This window comes from Stegostoma tigrinum, chromosome 37 (assembly GCF_030684315.1).
Source record: "Stegostoma tigrinum isolate sSteTig4 chromosome 37, sSteTig4.hap1, whole genome shotgun sequence".
In the NCBI taxonomy this organism is placed as follows: Eukaryota; Metazoa; Chordata; class Chondrichthyes; order Orectolobiformes; family Stegostomatidae; genus Stegostoma; species Stegostoma tigrinum.
In genome coordinates this window covers 23,497,041-23,517,702 of record NC_081390.1, presented here as the reverse complement: position 1 = coordinate 23,517,702, position 20,662 = coordinate 23,497,041, and the positions used below count along the sequence as shown (strand labels likewise).

At 43.1% G+C, this 20,662-nt stretch overlaps 1 protein-coding gene across 1 annotated transcript in view; it reads left to right on the top strand.

Annotated features, from left to right (window-relative positions):
* Positions 1–20,662, top strand: part of cdh23 (cadherin-related 23) — an 807,091-nt gene that overhangs the window by 6,375 nt on the left and 780,054 nt on the right. The window contains exons 2-3 of the mRNA XM_059640347.1: positions 6,803–6,881; positions 9,584–9,664. Coding sequence (XP_059496330.1) covers positions 6,818–6,881; positions 9,584–9,664 — 145 coding nt within the window. The 5' untranslated portion in view covers positions 6,803–6,817. The remainder of the gene's footprint in view (positions 1–6,802; positions 6,882–9,583; positions 9,665–20,662) is intronic.

Here is a 20,662-nt window from a genome sequence, read left to right as displayed (position 1 = left end):
ACTGGGAGGTGCAGTTGTTTGTTGCGAACTGAGCGGAGGTGTTCTGCAAAGCGGTCCCCAAGCCTCCGCTTGGTTTCCCCAATGTAGAGAAAGCCGCACCGGGTACAGTGGATGCAGTATACCACATTGGCAGATGTGCAGGTGAACCTTAAGCAGAGGTTCACCTGCACATCTGCCAATGTGGTATACTGCATCCACTGTACCCGGTGCGGCTTTCTCTACATTGGGGAAACCAAGCGGAGGCTTGGGGACCGCTTTGCAGAACACCTCCGCTCAGTTCGCAACAAACAACTGCACCTCCCAGTCGCAAACCATTTCCACTCCCCCTCCCATTCTCTTGATGACATGTCCATCATGGGCCTCCTGCACTGCCACAATGATGCCACCCGAAGGTTGCAGGAACAGCAACTCATATTCCGCCTGGGAACCCTGCAGCCATATGGTATCAATGTGGACTTCACCAGTTTCAAAATCTCCCCTTCCCCCACTGCATCCCTCAACCAGCCCAGTTCATCCCCTCCCCCCACTGCACCACACAACCAGCCCAGCTCTTCCCCTCTACCCACTGCATCCCAAAACCAGTCCAACCTGTCTCTGCCTCCCTAACCGGTTCTTCCTCTCACCCATCCCTTCCTCCCACCCCAAGCCGCACCCCCAGCTACCTACTAACCTCATCCCACCTCCTTGACCTGTCCGTCTTCCCTGGACTGACCTATCCCCTCCCTACCTCCCCACCTACACCCTCTCCACCTATCTTCTTTACTCTCCATCTTCGGTCCGCCTCCCCCTCTCTCCCTATTTATTCCAGTTCCCTCCCCCCATCCCCCTCTCTGATGAAGGGTCTAGGCCCGAAACGTCAGCTTTTGTGCTCCTGAGATGCTGCTTGGCCTGCTGTGTTCATCCAGCCTCACATTTTACGGTCTGTTTTGGGCCCTCGTTCTGAGTAATGACTTGGTCAGAAATGTTGATATTTTTCCTTCCTGTGGAATTGATACGAGGAGACATTACAGTTGTTACAGATTATTGCTGTTCCAACTCAGAGGGAAAGTTTAATTATTGAACCAAACTTCACTTTGATCAAATGAAAAATCCTCTGGATGACCAGGTTATATCACTTACCATGTTTTGAGAACTTTGAAAAGGTTAAGCTCCCTAAAAGTCATGGTAAATCTGAAACAGGCATGTAACCTCCTGCATTTTAAGTAGCCTGAGGGTAACAGGTTGATCACAGTATATATGCTAGACTGAGACACAAGGTAAAGCTTGTGGAGTAGTTGCAGATACCAAAGGAGGGATAATAATGTTCGATGGTCAATGTGCTTTTGGGTCAATGGGAGTCCATCTGGGAGGTGAGAAAACTTGCTTTGAACATGTTACAAATCATTCTTTTCTCAGCCATCTCCAATAGAGGTAAAGTTGTCATAATCCTACCAGAGTACAGAGCAGCTCTCTCATTAGACAGAGAAGACTATTGTGGTGGTTTAACCTGAGAGTCACCATGAGGTTGAGAAGGAGAGTCCTTCATGTGAACTTCATTGTTACATTCTCTAACCAAGAGCAGACTGCTCAGCTATTGGCCTGCATTGCCATTCTTGAACTTGTTGCTAAGAGATAAATGAGATACTCTTCCATTCTGAAGAAGAGCCACACCAAACTCAAAATGTTCACTCTGTTTCTCTCTTCTCAGATTCTTCCAGACATGCTGAGCTTCTGCAGCACTTTCTGGTTATTTTTAGGCAATATAGATTCCCTTCTGAGCTCAGAACCCTCTCTGACCTGAGGTGTCTGTCCTCCACCTGCCTCTGGGTCCCATTAAACTAGATTGAAACCATGCAGTTCTTGCTTGGAGAGCTCGAGGTGAAACTGTTCTCATGCCCAATATGTGGCCCCATGCAGAAAGTAAATGGCAGGGAACAACATTCGATATGTTTTGATTGAATGGGAGGTTGGTTAGCTCAGGTGGCTGATTGGCTGGTTTGCAATGCAAAGTGACACCACCATCATAGGTTCAATTCCTACAAAAGCTGAGGTTACCATGAAGGACTCTCCTTCTCTCTCTCTCTCTTTCTCTCTCTCTCTCCAGATATCTTCAGTATATTTTCTAGCCCAGGAAACTTGTTCACTTTTCACAAAATTACCCCGTGGCAGGCTGGTTAATCTGATTGTGCATCTTCAGGAAAAATCAATTCTGAGAATCTTTCCTCTGACCTGATTTCAAATACTATATTCGTGGAGGTGCTGTCGCTGAATGGACACGGCTTGTCAGATGGTACAGAAATGAGAGAGTTAGCGAAGATCGAATCGAAGTTGGTTCTGTGTGAAACTGTTGCTTTATTTTTAGATTTCCAATTTCTTTTCAGTTGTTGGAGAGAAGCACATGTCGTGACGAAGAATGAATGTGTCCAGGACAAGAAATTGTGTCCAGGTGCCGATATCTTCAGTCAGCTAGGGCTTCTCTACTTTGCATTAGTGTCCCACTCAGTAAGACGCGCCTTGTGCTGAATGTAGAACTTAAATCCAGTTGCTGGTTGGATTAGATGTCAGCATGAGCACAGGTTAAATAAAAACCAGAAGGTTCTGTAAATCCTAAAGCAGCACACTCTGACGCTTTAATATAACTTAAGTCGCACTAATCACGTAGGTTTCTTGTAAGTACGTAGTAATGTAATGCACTTTTAAGAGTCTCTGCTTCAGGCAAGGAATGCCTGTGGTGAGGGATTAAGCACAGCACACTTGGCAACACGGGAGCAGCATCGGTTCTCTTCAGATCAATAATTGAATATGACTTGAGGGTCATACAGGTGGACGTCTGATTCTCTTGCATCAGCGGCTGGGCATCTGGAAGGGGGCGGTGTAGGGGTGGGGTGTATGCATGTCCACTTGGATGGATAAATGGGATTGCTGGGAATGTACGAGCAGTTCCAGAGGATGTAGGAGCCTGTCGGTATCTATCAGGCAACCTGTCTGTGCCTCACTTACTCAGTTAGGTTTGAATGATAAAAGGGGACTGACAATGTCCGGGATTAATGTGCATTATTCCTTTAAGGTCCAATGCATAAAAACAATACTTTCTGAATTGTAAATTAGCAGGAAGCTGTTGACTGAGAAACAGAATCTCCCAATCTGATGGATACTATCTTGGCATAGTAATGCCCCAAGAACACCGTGTTCACTGCCTTTTGTTGCTGCCATTGATGATTTCACTTTTAGCTGGCCATTTTGCAGTATAATACAAATGAAGGAATTAAGTGGGCTGATTTAAAATAGCAAAGTAAACCCTATAAAGGTAGGTTAAGTGTGCCAGGACAGCTTTCTGACTGCCTTGTCAGAATGCTTATTTCACACTGTGTAATGTTAGGGACATCACAAGCCACATTGTACCAGACTGCCATCTCTGTATGAGACGATGACTCACTTGAAGATTCAGTCAACAGGGGGTCACTAGATTGGGCCTGAACAGGAATAAGAGATGAATTTTTTTCTTGAGAAATCTTTTCCCATACATGCTTTGCCCAAATTGAAATGGGCGAGCGGATTCATGCTGAAGGTGTGGTGCGAATGTGGCACAAAATGGTTGAGGTGGATAGCAGAGCTGCCTATTTAGCTTCTCTTTAAAATGCATGGAGACAAAACTAAATTCTGTAGAAGGTCTCTCTGATGAAGGGTCTAGGCCCGAAACGTCAGCTTTTGTGCTCCTGAGATGCTGCTTGGCCTGCTGTGTTCATCCAGCCTCACATTTTATTATCTTGGAATTCTCCAGCATCTGCAGTTCCCATTATCTCTGTAGAAGGTTATGCTGGTAGGGTAAAGCGAACAGGAGGAGGCTTGTGTGGAGCATTAACATAGAATGGATGAATTGGGCTGAATGGCCTGTTTCAGTGCTGTATAATTGGTGTACCTCTGTAATCTAGTCTGTTAACAGGTTTTCAAAAATGGAATTTGGTTTGTCCTTCTAATTCTTATTCCTTGGAAAGCAGTGGATGAAGCTGGACACCGATCTCTTCAGTCAATGATGGGGCTGTTATTTTCTCGGCCCAGGTTTTGCATTAAGCTGAGAGCACTGTCTGCCATTATTCACTTGCAGTTAGAAGCGGAAACCTGCATGTTGCTATCTGATTTACCCACTTTCTCTACAGTCAATATTGTAACAAAGACAAAAACAAAGTTGTTAGAAAAGCTCAGCGGGTCTGGCAGCATCTGTGAAGGAGAAAGCAGAGTTAACGTTTCAGGACCAGTAACCCTTCGTCAGAACTGATAACAGAACTCAGACCAGCTGAGCTTTTCCAGCAGCTTCTAGTTTTATTCCTGATTTACAGCATCCGCAGTTCTTTCGGTTTTTATTTAATATTGTAACAGTACCTTTTGTATTGGTGTTAAGATATGATACTTGATCACTAGTTACTTACTAAGCAGAAACATTTGGAGCTCAGTGCATTCAGGTTGTCAGTGAACTTTTTGGTGTGATAGGTCGTAATGGTTGGCAAATAACTTCTCGAGCACCAAAAAGCTTATTTCTGTTAATATAAACTCTTGTTCCATCAGAACAGTAATTAATGTTGGAGATTTCTGTCCTATTTTCTCAGTCTGATCATTTTTTTCCCTCATGCCTACGTCACATAGCACAGATCCTGCACTGGGATCTCATCGTCTTGACTTAGAAATATCTCATAGAATCCTTACAGGGTGGAAGCAGACCATTCAGCCCATTGAGTCCACACTGACCCCCATGAAGAGTATCCCACCCAGACCCACCCTTTCCCTGCATTTTCCAAAGCTAATCCATCTGCACATCCCTGGGTATTATGGGCAATTTAGTACAGACAATCCATCAAACATCTTTGGACCACAGGAGGAAACTTACACAGACACGGGGAGAATGTAAAAACTCCACACAGACTGGAATCGAGCCCAATGCTGTGAATCCCGAATCCTGGCGCCTTGAGGCAGCAGTGCTAACCACTGAGCCACCATGATACCCTTAGATGACTGTTCCTTCAGTGTAACTGAATCAAAATGCTGGAATTCCCTCCCTAACAGCATGGTGGATATACCTATCCCAAATGGACTGCGGAGGGTCAAGATGGCAGCTCACTATCATCTTCTAGAAGGCAATCAGAGATGGCCAATAAATGTTAGCCCAGCCAGCAATGCCCACATCCCTTGAATGAATTTTTAAAAATTACGGAAACCCTAAACAGCTATCGGCATTCACTTGCAACATCCAGCCCAAGTTATTTGTCAAATGTGACATTTCTAGTTTGCTTTTTAATAGTGAAGAAAATTACAGTAATTTTTAAAAACATTTGATTTAGTTAAATGCACACAGTTCATTGAGCAACAATGACAACCTATTAAATGCAGATTAAAATAAATAATAAGCACTTGCTTTTGAAAATAATACAGTGATTGGTTGCCAAAAATTTACTTTGCTACCCATTTACATGGGATTGCTCAACTGAACAGTGTTGGGAATTGAAGATAAAATGTATGAAAGCAATAGTGATTTATTCTACAGAACCAAAGAGGAACAGTGTACATTTGATAGGCAAGGGTTCCAGATACATTTCAAATACATTTTCTCATAACTTCAGGCTGAATATTTATTTTTGAGATGTGCAGTCTTACAATATTAGTTGTGCCATGTCGATTACAGTCGACTCCTGTGTCAGAAAGTTTACATTCAGATTTCAGTTGAGAAGCTTAGGCTGATATTTTGTTGCAGGATTGAGAGAGTGCTGTGTTTTTCGAGCCACCATCTCTCATTCAGGTAAATGTAAAGATATCCCCTGGTGTTATTAGATGAAGGGGAATGTTCATTCTTCAAAGAACACCAGCGGACCAGACATGCTGATGAAAACCAGGAATTGCTGGAGAAACTCAGCAGGCAAAAGCTTTCTCTCCACAGAAGCCGCCAGACCTGCTGAGTTTCTCCAGCTAACCCTGGTTTTGTTTCAGATCTCCAGCATTCATAGTTCTCTAGTTTTGTTTTGTGTGTGGACAGAGGAAGCGTTTCAGTGGGATACCCTCAAGGCCTCACTGGGGAAGTGCGACATTCCCACAGACACCTGGGAATCACGGGGCCAAGACTGTCCAAAGTGGTGGAGGAGCATCCAGGAAGGCATGGAGCACCTTGAGACTTGCCATTGTGAAAAAGCAGAAACTGGCGGAAAACAGCGTAAGGAGTGTGCTGCCAGTTCAATAGCCCACCCACCCCTTCCTGGGACCGCCTTCTACCCCAAGTGTAACAGAGCCTGCGGTAACCCCGTTGATCTGTACACACTAATGGACTCACCCTGAGAGTGGAAGAGATCATCCCCATCTGTGAGGGGCTGTCAGTGACACTGAGTGTTTTGTTTCATTGCTGGTTACAGATCTTTGCTCTATGCAGCTTGGCTGCTATGTTTATCTGCAGAACAACAGCACTTACACTTCAAAACAATTAGCAGCAAAGTGTTTAGACATTAAAGAATGTTTATATGAAGTGGCTTTCTTGCTTTGTAGTTGTAGATGTCTAATTTCACTGTCAACTTAAGTGTGTCTAAATATTTTCTTTCAAAAGGGAAACAAATAACTAGAAGTTTGTGGGAGGATGTGGCTTGTTTGTATGACGCACTAATAGAGACATGAATGTGCTCATTTTAACATTCTTCTGTTCATGTAACAAAGTAATGCTGGTCAAATTTGCTTTATGTTCAAGGTTTGACTCTTTTTTATTTAAGGTGAATGTATTTTGCTCAGTAATCTTTTTATGATTCCAAGACCATGTATAGAATGCTTTTCCTCTTCTCCACTCTGTCAACAGGACACAGATGCTGACATGAAGGCCAATCCTTGCAACTGTATCTTTGGATGGTTACTTTTCCTGCATTCTCTGTCTCCGGGTAAGTACTGTCATGAGGCACAATGTTATTTGGAAAAAAAATGGTTAAGAAATACTTGGCTGTAGGAATAATCAGAAGTCAGTTCTAATGAAAGCACTTATTTTCTCCATTGCTTTGTTCCCCATTGGGTTATTTCATAGAGTTATAGTTTTGGTAGGATTTGGAGGCCGGTGGAATGCCATTGGCAGTGATAGGAATGCAGTGGCTATGTGCTACATACAGACAGCAGAGCACCTGTTGTGACTTAACGGTAAACGCTTTCTCCTAAGAGTCAAAGTGTTGTAGGTTTCGATCATACACCAGACACTTGAGCGCAGATTGTAGGCTCATATTCCACTGCAGTCCTGAGGGAGTGCTGCAGATAGGTTATTATAGGTAATGATGCTGGTTTGAGGAGCCAGTGTCGGCATAATGAGACAAATGCCCTCCTTCTGCAGCTTATCAATCTGTGATTTTGTGCACTGTCTGGTTGTACAAGATCCCAGGGCATGTTGTCCAGAGAAGTGCAGGGGAGCTCACTGAACTGTTCCATGCCACCTCTGTTTCCTTTGCAAACTCCCAACATGTGTCCCTTGTGCTCGCTGTCGTTTTTGCCACTGGAAGCTTGGACCTTACTTGCCTATCTGAACCTTTCATTGTTTTGCCTGCGCCTATAAAAACTTCATTTTCTGCTCCAAGGTGAACATATACATTATAAATTGGGAGGGGGAGGTGGGTTTGCAGATATTGTGTAGGTGAATTCATAATTCATATATCACTTGTTAATTTAATGTGTTGAAAATCTTACTTGAGTCAAAACTCCATGGATAAGGATTGCAAGGCAAGATTCCTGGCCCAGTGCCTTTCTCAAAAGGAGTGGAGACTGGGAAGTTAAGCTTTTAGGAGTTTTTCCTCTGTTTCTCAAGATTTAAACTGCAACGTGAAATCAAATCGCTGTGTCGCACTAACAGGACCTATGTTCTAGTAGGCTTGCAGGGAAAATTCCTTTGGCGTGATTGGATATCAGGATGATTTCCAGTTTTTGGTCAATGGTTCTGTCCCTGTACTGTCACATTCCAACTTTACAAAATATACAGCTTAAAACTCTCTCCAACAGTTTCCATCCCATTTACTTTTAAACAGTTAAAGGGCTGATGTATGATTGCTTGTAGTATCATCAACATTCAACCAACTGAAAAGACGTGTAATTATGAAGTGGGACAGTTCAATGGACTGAGTTGTCTTGAATGACAGGGGTCAGAAGTTATTTTCTGGGTTACTGCAACAGGAGCAGTTTGCCAGAGAAACTGTAGACTACATATTGTAGTATCAGAATATGGCAATAAATTTTGCAGTGACTGTGGTGCTAACTTATCTTTATCACTGCTGCAGTATCTCTCATTTTGCTTCAAGTTTTAATCGTGGAACCTGTGTTTTATCCAGTCATCTTTGTTTGATTTAGGTGCTCCTGGCCAGAGATTATTTTATTCATAAAAATATACTGTGCCAAATGTTAAAGGAAGTCTATGTCGAGTCTCTAAGATTGTGGGCTTCTTGTACCATGGACTTCTTGAAGATATAATTCACGACCCGTTTTCTTTTTGGTTTGGAAAAGAAATACAAATGCAGATTGAATACAGCCCCTTCCATGACCTAAGGCTGTCCCAAAAGGAACTGATTATTTATCTTTGTAACATAGCCACTCTTGAATTGTAGAAAACATGATCAGTAGTTTTCACACAGCAAGGTCCCCACATGTTGCAGGGTTTGAAGTGTGATAGCGTTAATGTAACTGAAGTCAGATGAACTGGTTGCCAGTATTAATGAGGAACTGGGAATGTGCATGGTGGAAATTCTACCAGCCTTTTTCACCAGTTCTTGTTTGCCCTTTTGAGAGGGCAGGCAGGGTTCTTTGTTGAACATTGCAGCAATGGGTGAGTGCTGCACTGTCAGAGGCGCTGTCTTTTGGATGAGTCATGACACTAAGGTCCTGCCTTCCCTCTTGAGTGGATATAAAAGATCATGTGGTGCTATTTTGAAGAAATTTGGTAAGTTCTCCTAGTGACTTGATTCTGGTTTAGCTGACTGGGCAGCTGGTTTGTGACACCGAACAGTGTGGGCTCAGTTCCTGCATTGGCTGTGGTTACCATGAACGACTCTCCCCTTACCTGAGAGGTGGTGACTCTCAGGTTAAATCCCCAACAGTTGTATGTGTCTCTCTCTAATGAAAAAAGCATTCCTATGGTCTGGTAAGACTATAGCTTTCTTTTTTAACTTGGCAAAACTTGAAATTTGCCACCAAAATTGATGATCTGGTCATAGGCACATGGGAGCTTGTTGCGTGCAAATTGCCAGCTCTGTTTCCTACATCACAAATGGGACTACATTTCAGAAAGGCATCATTGTCAGTGAAGCACTTAGCAACATCCTAAGATTACGGAGCATGCTGCGCAAATGCTGGCCTATCTTCCTGTTTGATATTGCCCCTTTCATGCCCAGTTAATCTGACAATCCTTTTTGACAATTCTGAAAGGAATGTGAGCTCTAGAAAGGATTCTCAATCTAAAATATCTAAGAAACAAAACTAATGGTATGTTAGAAATGTTTGGCTATATGAGAGCAGATGCTAACTATAGCTCTGTTTTTATGACATAACCCTGGTGGTATATATCCTGCTGCTGTAATTCACATTTTTGTGCTGATTTTTATTTCCTTCTTTGCAGGTTTGTCATATAATCGACTGCCTTATTTCTTAAATTACTACTTTGATCAATATATTTTAATATACGAAAATGCCTCAGTTGGTGAGTACTCTCTTATTTAACCACAGGGACTCTGGTGGTTCATCAGTTGTCTCGCTGTCAAATTATTTTGATATTGCCTGAATACGTTGCTTAAATATACAGTCCTGACACAGAACGCGTGTTTTAAGGTGTTGACATCCAGACCTTCAAACCCATTCCAGTAGGTGGCGCTGATTGCTCAAGTTCCTATGGAGCAGCCCACCAGTGTCTTTGCCTCTCTCTGTCTGTCTGTTTGTCTCTCTGTCTGTCTCTCTCTCTCTGTCTGTCTACCTCCGGTCTGTTTCTCTTTCTGTCCATAGTCTCTCTCTTTCTCTATGGTCTCTCTGTCTCTTCTCTCTTTGTCTCTGTCTGTCTGTCTGTCTCTCTCTCTCTCTCTGTCCCTCTCAGTCTTCCCCCCCACCACCCCATGTCTCCCTTGCCTCTTCTTTCCTTTTTTTCTGTCCCTGTCTCTCTGTGTCTGTCTTTGTCTTATGTCTTTCCCTAACATCAGAGATAAGTCACTCAGTAATTCATCCCATTGTTGTTTGTGACCGCGCACACAATGGCTTCTGCATTTGCATATATACCTCCAGTTATTGAGGGCTCTGGTGAGACTGTGTACCTGGACTATTGTGAACAACTTTGGGATTGGCTGAGACCATGGGACTTGTTGTTTAACAGATCAGAGCTAGACATAAAAGGTGAGAGAGAAGAAAATATGAACTGTCAGAAGTTTGGAAACACAAAATTAATGGATGATTCCATCTCAATCATTGGGAAATACGTGTACTGTAATTTGTCTTCAAGTTTCCCTTGCTCTAAAATATGACATTACGAGTGAGCAGTTTGGGTTTTTTTTAAACATCTCTGGCAAGCTGCACATTAATGCAAATGCAAAACACTTCAGTACTCTCCGAACCATACTTGTTGTGAATTAGCGTGAAGTGACTGCTGAGATTAAAATGACAAACATGAACGTTGTAGTGCAGAACATAAACACTGCTAAAAGAGACATGAGAAACTGAAATGCATCATCTCATCAGGATCAGAGCACAAGAAACAAGCTTGAGTAAAGGAACACCAATTTAAACAGCAGAGGAAGAGGTTGCTGATAGTTTGGGCAATCATTGGCATGGAGATAGGGCAGGGACAGTTAATTGTCATAGACCCATAGAGCCAGACAGCACAGAAACAGACCCTTCAGTCCTGCTCCTCCATGCTGATCATATATCCTACGTGCTAGCAATTTGGCCCAAATGCCTCTAAACCCTTCCTATTCATATACCCATCCAGATGCCTCGTAAATGTTGTCATTGTACCAGCCTCCACCACTTCCTCAGGAAGCTCATTCCATACACACACCACCCTCTGTGTGAAAAAGTTGCCCCTGAGGTCCCTTTCATATCTTTACTCTCTCACCTTCAACCTGTGTCCTCTAGTTTTGGATTCCCCTACTAACGGAAAGGACCTTGGCTATTCATGCTAATCGCGTCCCTCATGATTGTATAAACCTCTAGAAGGTCACTCCTCAACCTCCGATGTTCCAGGGAAAATTGCCAACCCAGCTTGTGCATTCATATTTCTCAGACCGAGCAGATAGACTGTGATTGATCAGAGTGTAGCTATGAGAACACAGTAGAGATTGGAGGTCTCCATGTTTAAGGAGTCCCCATGGAGTCATAAAGAGTGTTTATGTGTGTTTTGTTTTATTTTGTAACTTGGGTTGAAGGATATTGTTGGGTTTTGAAAAGATATTATTGGGCTCTGGATATCTGTTTGGGTCAGGTAGAGCCTTCCTTTTCCGCAGTTGGGCTGACTCCTGCACACACAGTTATCTTCATTTCGATAATCGTCAGATTTGTTCCCCATGATTAACTCCATACTCTGCCAGTTCCTAATTTGTAAAACTAAATTGTCCAGCTTTGTTTTCATTGTCTTGTAGATTGTTGGTGTGTTTCTAGCTTGGAATTGATTTGACTCCATTGGAATGACTGTGTCAGCAACCCATTTGGATTTTGTCCTGAATCTCACGTACCACTTTGAAGTGACAAACCTGTGATGATTTTCTCTGCTCTGAGTGTTTTGATCTGAGTCTGATGATGACACAAGTGATGGTCATGAGTTTAGATGTAGAGCCTCCTGTGGTGGGTGGCATGTTACTTTGTGTTTTATCTATTAAAAGCTTCCAGGGACTAATCTCTTCCTTTCTGTGAACTACTTTTAATTCATCCTGCTGGCACCCAGTGAGGGCTCTCATTCCTTTCATGATAACCAGCTTGCTGTTATAATATTGAATGATTCCCTTACTGCTGCAATTTCCAATGCTCTCTTCTGTTCTTTGACTGCTCTCGTTATATTTTATTTTATGGACATTACTGTTGAATTTTCTTTTTACTTGTTTTTGGGACATGGTTGTCGCTGGGTGGGCTAGCATTTAATTTTCGTCCCCAGTTGTCCTTGGGAAGATGGTGGTGAGTTGCCTTCTTGAACTGCTGTAGTCCACCTGCTGTGCGTTGACCCACAATTCCCTTAGGAAGGGGATTCTAGGATTTTTACCCAGCGACACTGAAGGAACAACGATATATTTCCAAGGCAGGATGGTGAGCAGCTTGGAGGGAAAATTGCAGGGTCTGGTGTTCCATGTATCTACTGCCCATGCCCTTCTAGATGGAAATGGCTGTGGGTTTTAAAGGTGTTGTTTAAGGACCCTTGGTGAGTTACTGTCAGTGTCTGGTTTTCTTTGTCATAGATGTGTTGTCTTTAGAGAACTTCTTTATTTGACTAGTCCATTTTAGTACTCTGTGTTACCTTCTCGGATCAGATTTCAGTTAAAATCTGGTTAGGTACCAATAACTATATTTTTAAAGAAGTTGACAAAGGTTTTGGAGTAGATCTGTAGCTCGGGTTGTAGGTGTTAAGGTTGGTTGGCTCGCTGAGCTGGTTTGTTGTTCCGCAGTCGTTTTGTTACCCTGCTCAGTAACATCCTCAGTGCAGCCTCCGATGAAGCATCGGTGTGTTTTCCTGCCTGGTTTTTAAACTCTGGGGTCCGTTGGATTGCCTCCAGGTTTCCTCCGTACTGGAATGTATATGGGGTCAAGTTCAATGTGTTTATCAATAGCATGCTTCGTGGAGTGCCATGCTTCCAGGAATTCTCCTGCCTGTCCCTGCCGAGCCTGTCCCAGGATCTTGGTGTTGTCCCAGTCAAAGTCGTGGTTCTCCTTGTCCATGTGGATTGAGATGAGTGAGTATTGGCCGTGTCTTTTTGTAGCCAGTTGGGGTTCATGTCCTCTTGTTGTTAGTTTCCTTCCTGTTTGTCCGATGTAGTGTTTCTCACAGTCTCTGCTGGGGATCTTGTTGACAACATTGGTCCTGTCCATGGCAGGGAGTGGTTCATTAGTTTGGGTGAGCACTTGTCATAGGGTTGATGTGGGTTTGTGTGCCACTCTGATGCCCAGCGGCCGTAGAATTCTTGTGGTGAGTTCTGACATGTTCCTGATGTAAGGTAGTGTGATGAGTGTGTCGGGGTGTGTAGAATCTTTCTGATGCTGTTCCAGTAGGCATCTCCTGACCCAGTTCTTTGGATATCCCATTATCCTTGAACACTTGGAAGAGGCATTCCTCCTCCTCTTGGTGTAGTTCTGTATTGCTGCAGTGTCTTGTTGCCCTTTTTTGACAAAGTTGACAAAGCATGAGACTATGAGGACATCCTAGGCCAATAAAGTCACAAGGTTACTATGGTGTTAAAGAAACAGCAATTAACTTGACTATACCAGTCAGAACAGTAGTATAACCTATAACACATGTACATTTATTTCTAACATCCAGAATTAACATGTGGTAAATATAGGTGACAGACTGTGATCAAACAGTGTACGCCATATAGCAAATGTGATCAAGACAGATCTCATGGATTTCTCAGCAATTTCCTCCCTATCCAGATGATGATGCCATAACAGATAACTAAATCTCATTAGACTTCACGAGGGATCATTATTCTTCACTTTTGTTGATATTCTTTGAAACTGCTACCTCAGGAAACCGAGGTAACAAGGTGTAGAGCTGGATGAACACAGCAGGCCAAGCAGCATCTCAGGAGCAGGAAAGCTGACGTTTCGGGCCTAGACCCTTCATCAGAAAATCGACCTAGGCTCGAAATGTCAGCTTTCCTGCTCCTGAGATGCTGCTCGGCCTGCTGTGTTCATTCAGCTCCACACCTTGTTATCTCGGATTCTCCAGCATCTGCAGTTCCTATTACCTCAGGAAACCTTCCTAGTGGATTACCTCAATGACTGTTCAGTTCCAGCTGATCACCCTCCCTCCTTCCTTATGTCTTTGCTGCCCTGGAGTCTGAAACCACACCCCATCACTCATTCACATGCACGGTTCTGACTCTTCACTGACTGCTAGCCTCACTAACTATGTTGTCCCTGAGTATTTTTTCCCTGCTCTCTAATTTTGCTCAGTCACATGAAGCACATGCTGCCTGTGAGCTGTACAGCACACCCGCCTGAGCTGAAGTATTAATGTTCACAAGATGCTTCTGAGCCTATTGCAATGTAGAATGAACTTCCAGAGGAAGTGGTGGATGCGTCTACAATCACAAAGTTTAGAAGACATTTAAACTGTGAACAACGTACATGAATTGGAAACATTTGGAGGGATATGGTCCAAGCACAGGCAGGTAGGACTAGTTCAGCTTGGGATGATGGTCAGCACGGACTGGTTGGACTGAAGGGTCTGTTTCTGTTCTGTATGCCTCTACAACTACGCCAAAGCCAGCAACCACCTCACTTTCTAACCTCCCTAGGGTGAATTTGTAGTTTTGACTCTTAACACTCAACTGCCTACAACTTCTTCGAATTTCTCACGGAATTCTAACAGCACAAAGCTAGTCACCTGCTCTAGGCTCCCCATCAAGTCTGCTACAGAGAAGGGGTACTGCCATCCCAGCAATACAGCTAACTGTGGCACTCCGCATTTGGCAAATGCTTCCGACCAATGCCACCTTTTACCAACTAAGGTGGGTAGACCATAAGACCATAAGACATAGGAGTGGAAGTAAGGCCATTCGGCCCATCAAGTCCACTCCGCCATTTAAATCATGGCTGATGGGCATTTCAACTCCACTTCCCTGCACTCTCCCCGTAGCCCTTGATTCCTTCTGAGATCAAGAATTTGTCGATCTCTGCCTTGAAGGCATCCAATGTCCTGGCCTCCACTGCACTCCATGGCAATGAATTCCACAAGCCCACCACTCTCTGGCTGAAGAAATGTCGTCTCATTTCAGTTTTAAATTTACCCCCTCTAATTTTAAGGCGGTGCCCACAGGTCCTAGTCTCCCCACCTAACGGAAACAACTTCCTAGCGTCCACCCCTTCTAAACCATACATTATCTTGTAAGTTTCTATTAGATCTCCCCTCAACCTTCTAAACTCTAATGAGTACAATCCCAAAATCCTTAGCCGTTCATCATACATTAAACCTACCATTCCAGGGATCATCCGTGTGAATCTCCGCTGGACATGCTCCAGGGCTAGTATGTCCTTCCTGAGGTGTGGGGCCCAAAATTGGACACAGTATTCTAAATGGGGCCTAACTAGAGCTTTATAAAGTCTCGGAAACACATCACTGCTTTTATATTCCAATCCTCTTGAGATAAACGACAACATTATATTCGCTTTCTTAATCACGGACTCTACCTGCAAGTTAACTTTGAACTCTCTAGTGACTCACTCCAGAGTGAACTTTGAAGAACCTTGCAGTAAGGCTGATTTAATGCTGGTTGGAATTGAATGTTGCTACTTAGCAACTCTTGGAACGATCCATTCCATAAGTTGCTTCCTCTGTATGAAATTGGATACTCATAAAGGGTTTTGACACACCTGTATTTGCAATTCCTAATCGTCTTAACTGGCATAATCACATTCCTCCTGACTTTCTCCCCAACCCTCAGATTTTAAAAAAATCATTCACAGGTTGAGGGTTTCACTGGCTAAGCAAACCTATATTGCCCATCTCTAATTGCCCAGAGGGCAATGAAGAGTCAACCACATTATTGTGGGTCCTGAGTAACATGCAGGCCAGTCCAGGTAGGGATTGCAGCTTCATTACCAAAAGGACATTAGTGAACCAGATGGAGTTTTTCCCCCAGCATTCAACAATGGTTTCATGGTCATCATTAGATTCTTAACTCCAGATATCTATTGGATTCAAATTCCACCATTTGTCATGGGCAGGATTTGAATCCAGATCTGGTAGATCATCACCTGGGTCTCTGGATTAATAGCCTAGTGATCAGACCTTTAGGATATCACCTCCCCTTCAACACTAGCTTCCTGCACATTTGTCAATGCCATCCCATTGATAGCTGCGTTCTCAGCTACCTCAGCCTGAAGATCTGATCTTATCTCCTCTCTATTTATTTTGCCCTGTACAGAACAAAGAACAATACAGCACAGGAACAAGCCCTACTGCCCTCCAACCTGCACTGATACACTTTGCCCTTCCTAAAACTGGCTTCACTTACAGGATCTGTATCTCTCCATTCCATTCCCATTCATGTATACATCCAGGTGCTTGTTGCATTCTGCTACTGTGTCTGTTTCCACCACCTCCTCTGGCTGTGCGTTCCAGCCACTCACCACCTTTTGTGTGGAAAACCTGTCTCACACATCTCTTTTAAACTTTCCCTCCTCGCACGTCGAACTTGCGTCCCCTAGTAATTGGGAAAAAAAAGCTTAAGCTTCCCACTCTATCCATGCCATTCACAATCTTTTAAACTTCTGTAAGGTAACCTCTCAACTTCCTGTGTTCCAGTGAAAACAAACCGAGTCTATCCAACTTTTCTTCATAGTTAAACCCCCTCACACCAGATAACATCCTGGTAAACCTCTCCAAAGCTATACGACTCTAATTAAAACTTAATATTTCAGTCTAGGTGTTGGACACTTATCCTCATGCTTTATTCAGCAGCTCAGGTCAAGCTCTTTCAGCGTTCTGGTGAATCACATTGAGGATATGTGTTGTGCTACAGTTGCTATCTAAATGCGAGTTGTTGTAAATGTGAGTACTGATTAGTGAGGTGGTGGTGTGCTTTCACGGAAAACTGACAGTCTCTTAGTTTTATTTCTGCTTGAAACGGGCAGTTTGATGGAAATCCACATTTGTTCTACAGTTTTAATTTCTGAAAAAGAAATTCTGCCTCATTTCGTAAATAATTTGCTTTGCTTCTTGTCTCCATGGAGCCCAAAATATCTTCATTTTTTTTCCTAGCGTGGAACATTGTACTTGTCGTAGTGCACACTAATAACTATTGAAGTGCTCGTACCACATTCCTTTTAAAATCTCACCAGGGATGAAGAGATCTGTGATTAGATCCTTCTGAATAGTTGCAATTAGTATTGGAAAAACCACTAATGCTGTCAATATCATCTCTGCCTTGTCCGTCTGTTTGTATTCTTTCCTTGTTTTCATTTTAAATTACTTATCATATTCAGAGTATTCCTGGGCAATTGTATAGTGTAGAAAGCAAGGCTTGCTTTTGCAAAGCTTCTTTCAAGACCTTGAGACATTGTTCTTTAGCTAATGAAGGGCTTTTGAAGCAGTTACGTTCCAGTAGGTGAATAGACAGGCTGCTATGGCAAGCAGCAACCTGATAAATGAACACGAATGACCTGCAGATGCTGCAAATCACAAATAGAAACAGAAATCGCTGGAAAAATGCAGCAGGTCCAGCAGCATCTGCGGGGAGAAATCAGAGTTAACTTTTTGGGTCGAGTGACTCTTCCTCTGAGGTTTCTGAGAAAGGGTTGCTCAATTCGAAGTGTTAACTCTGATTTCTCTCCACAGATGCTGATGGGCCTGCTGAACTTCTCCAGCAATTTCTATTTTTATCTCTGATAAATGATCACATGGTCTCGTTCATTGGTGTTGATTTTGTGGGATAAATATTGGCCTGGGCACTGGGGAGAACTCTCGAGAGAATGTGACCAAAGCCACCAGGTTGCGATAAAAGTGGATGCAATTGTGAAATTTAATCTTCAGCGTTACTCAGGAAACAACAGTTATTCAGTGATGGATTTTGACTTGCTCAGTCACCATAAGGGAGTGGCTCTAATTATAACTGACGGGATTGTAAAATGTTATCCCCAAAATAACGATCAAGGCCTGGCATCACCTGTAATGAAAATGGAATTTGACTCATTCTGTCAACAAAATTAGTGGTCTTCGCTCTGCAAACAATACGCTTTGTTTTACACGGCTAGAAACACCGGAAACATTATCAGATAACAGGCTAGTAACTGGTTCCTGCTGGTGTAAAAGGAGAGTAATTAACCCAGTGCCTGGGCTAGAAAGGGTGAGCTGGAGGCACACTCAACTATTAGACTTCATTGAGCAGTGTAGTGGTATTGTCAGAGGGGCTAACAATCCTGGACATCAGGCTAATGACATGAGTTCAAATCCCCCCCTTCACTCATAGTGAAGTTCGAATTCAACAGAAGTCTGGAGTTGATGAAATTGCTGCCAATTAAAAGCCCAGCTGCCTCACTAATAACTTTTAAGGAAGAAAACTACCATCCTTGCATCCCTGCATGTGACTCCAGCCCCCCAGCAATGTGGTTGACTAGTGGCTGCCCTCTGGGCAATTAGGAATGGTCAGTAAATACAAGCCGAACCAGCAATGCTCACGCTCAAAGAATTAAAACAAAAGCTGAGATCAGACCAGCTGAGGTACAAACACTTACAGTGAACTTCCTCAAGTAGGTTACAGACAGAGAAAAGGATTTTGGAACTTTGCGTTGGGGTTATGATCAGTGGGAACAGGGCAGTTGGGATCTAGTCTTCCATACTTGCAGATCACTGCTACACAACTTTTCATACAAATGTACAGCCAATTCATAGAGTCATAGAGTTACACAACACAGAAACTTCTTATTCATGCTGACCAGATATCCTAAATCAATCTAGTCCCATTTGCCAGCATTTGGCCCATATCCCTCCAAACCCTTCCTATTCATATTTCCATCCAGATGCCTTTTAAATGTTGTAACTGTACCAGCCTCCACCACTTCCTCTGGCAGCTCATTCCATACACAAACCACCTTCTGCGTGAAAAAGTTGCCTCCCAGGTCCTTTATAAATCATTTCCTTCCCACCTTAACCCTATGCCCTCTAGTTTTAGACTCCCCCATCCTGGGGAAAAGACATTGGCTATTCACCATGTCCATGCCCCATGTGATTTTATAAACCTCTGTATGGTCACCCTTCATTCAGCTCCTCACAACTGTTCTGCTATTCAATAAGATCATGGTGCTGCAATTTGTAACCTTTAAATCCACATTCCCACCTACTCCTGACAACCTTACACCCTCTTTGACAATAATCTGTTTACCTCTCCCTTAAAAGTAGGCAAGGACTCCATTTCCACCTTTTCAAAAAAATTCATGTAATCTCTCTTAACTTCTCTTCCGTTTTCTATTCTTACAAACGAGGAGACATCCTCTCCATGTTGGGGCCGAAATTTCACTCAAGTTGCTTCTTATTCTAACAAACTCCACTGGACACAGGCCTAGTCTGTCTAATCTTTACTCTTGTTATTGTACAACTCTGCCAGGTTGCCTTCAGCCATTATACTTCTGTGACAGTGGTGGAACCCTTAGCTACTGTAACTCCTACGTTTTTAACCACAAATGGACTTTGCCTCAACCTGCTCACTTCTAGGGATTACCTTCAAAATTAACACCATTGTTTTAAGCTTGGCTCTAATCAATGCTCTGAAACTGACATAGCTCCACAGAGGCCAGTAACCCATTTTCAAGTCACCCTTTATTTACACATGGAAAGCACTTGATTCTAATACTGCCTGTTCAGAGTTAGTTCTGAGTGTCAGGCGCTCTGACCCTCTTCCTTTTATCTGTCAGCCAGGGCTCCATGACTGGCCCAGATTACCATCTCCAATCAGGGAGCTCCTATTTTGTGAGGTTTAGCTGGCTGACCTCATTGCAATCACTACAGGTTCACCTAAGCATTGGCCCTATGAGGCTTTGCGTGGTGCTGATCTCCTGGATATCTGGTTATTTTTCTGGGTGTTGGAAATATTGAATAAAATTATTTGCTCAATGGTGTCTTCACTGAGCCTTTGCACTTACACATACAAAAAGAAACATAATCGCAACAGGAACAATTAGCAATATTAAATACCGTTTGTATTTGCCACTGCATGAAATGATTGAATCAATTCAGGTTAACAGGTAAAGTTATCAAAGGGTTGATTTGAGTTTCGTTTGTACCCCAGAGAAATCCTAAGATGATCATCACAACAAAATGAAGTTAAAACCAATGGCTCCAGAGAATTTGCATTAATTTTTGTTTATCGTCTAACCACTTCACAAGTTTGAATAAATAAAACCAAAACTCAAATGTATACAAACATACAAGATTTTGACAGGGCTTTACTGATTTTGAGAAGTTATTTCCACTCATGGGGGAATCTCAAACCAGGGACATAGTTACAGAACAAGGAGGCACTCATTTAAAACTGAGGTGTGAAGGAATTTCTTCTCCCAGAGGATAATAAATGCCTGGAATTCTCTACCACAGTGAGTTGTGGAGGCTAGATCATTGAAGTATTTAGAGAGGAGGTGGATAGATTTTTTTCAGTGCCAGAGCAAATGGGGAGGCGATGGCCTAATGGCATTATCATTAGGCTATTAGTCCATCAACTCAGGCAAATGTTCTAGGGGCCTGGATTCAAATCCCACCGTGGTAGATGGTGGAATTTGAATTCACTGTCTGGAATTAAGAGGCAAATGATGACCATGAAACCATTGTCAATTGTTGTAGAAACCCACCCAGGTTCGCTAATGTCCTTTAGGGAAAGAAATCTGCCATCCCTCCATGGTTTGGCCTATATGCAACTCCAGACCAACAGCAGAGTGGTTTACTCTTAGCTGCCCTCTGGACAATTACGCTTAGGCAATAAATGCTGGCCCAGCCAGAGACAACTACATTCTGTGAATG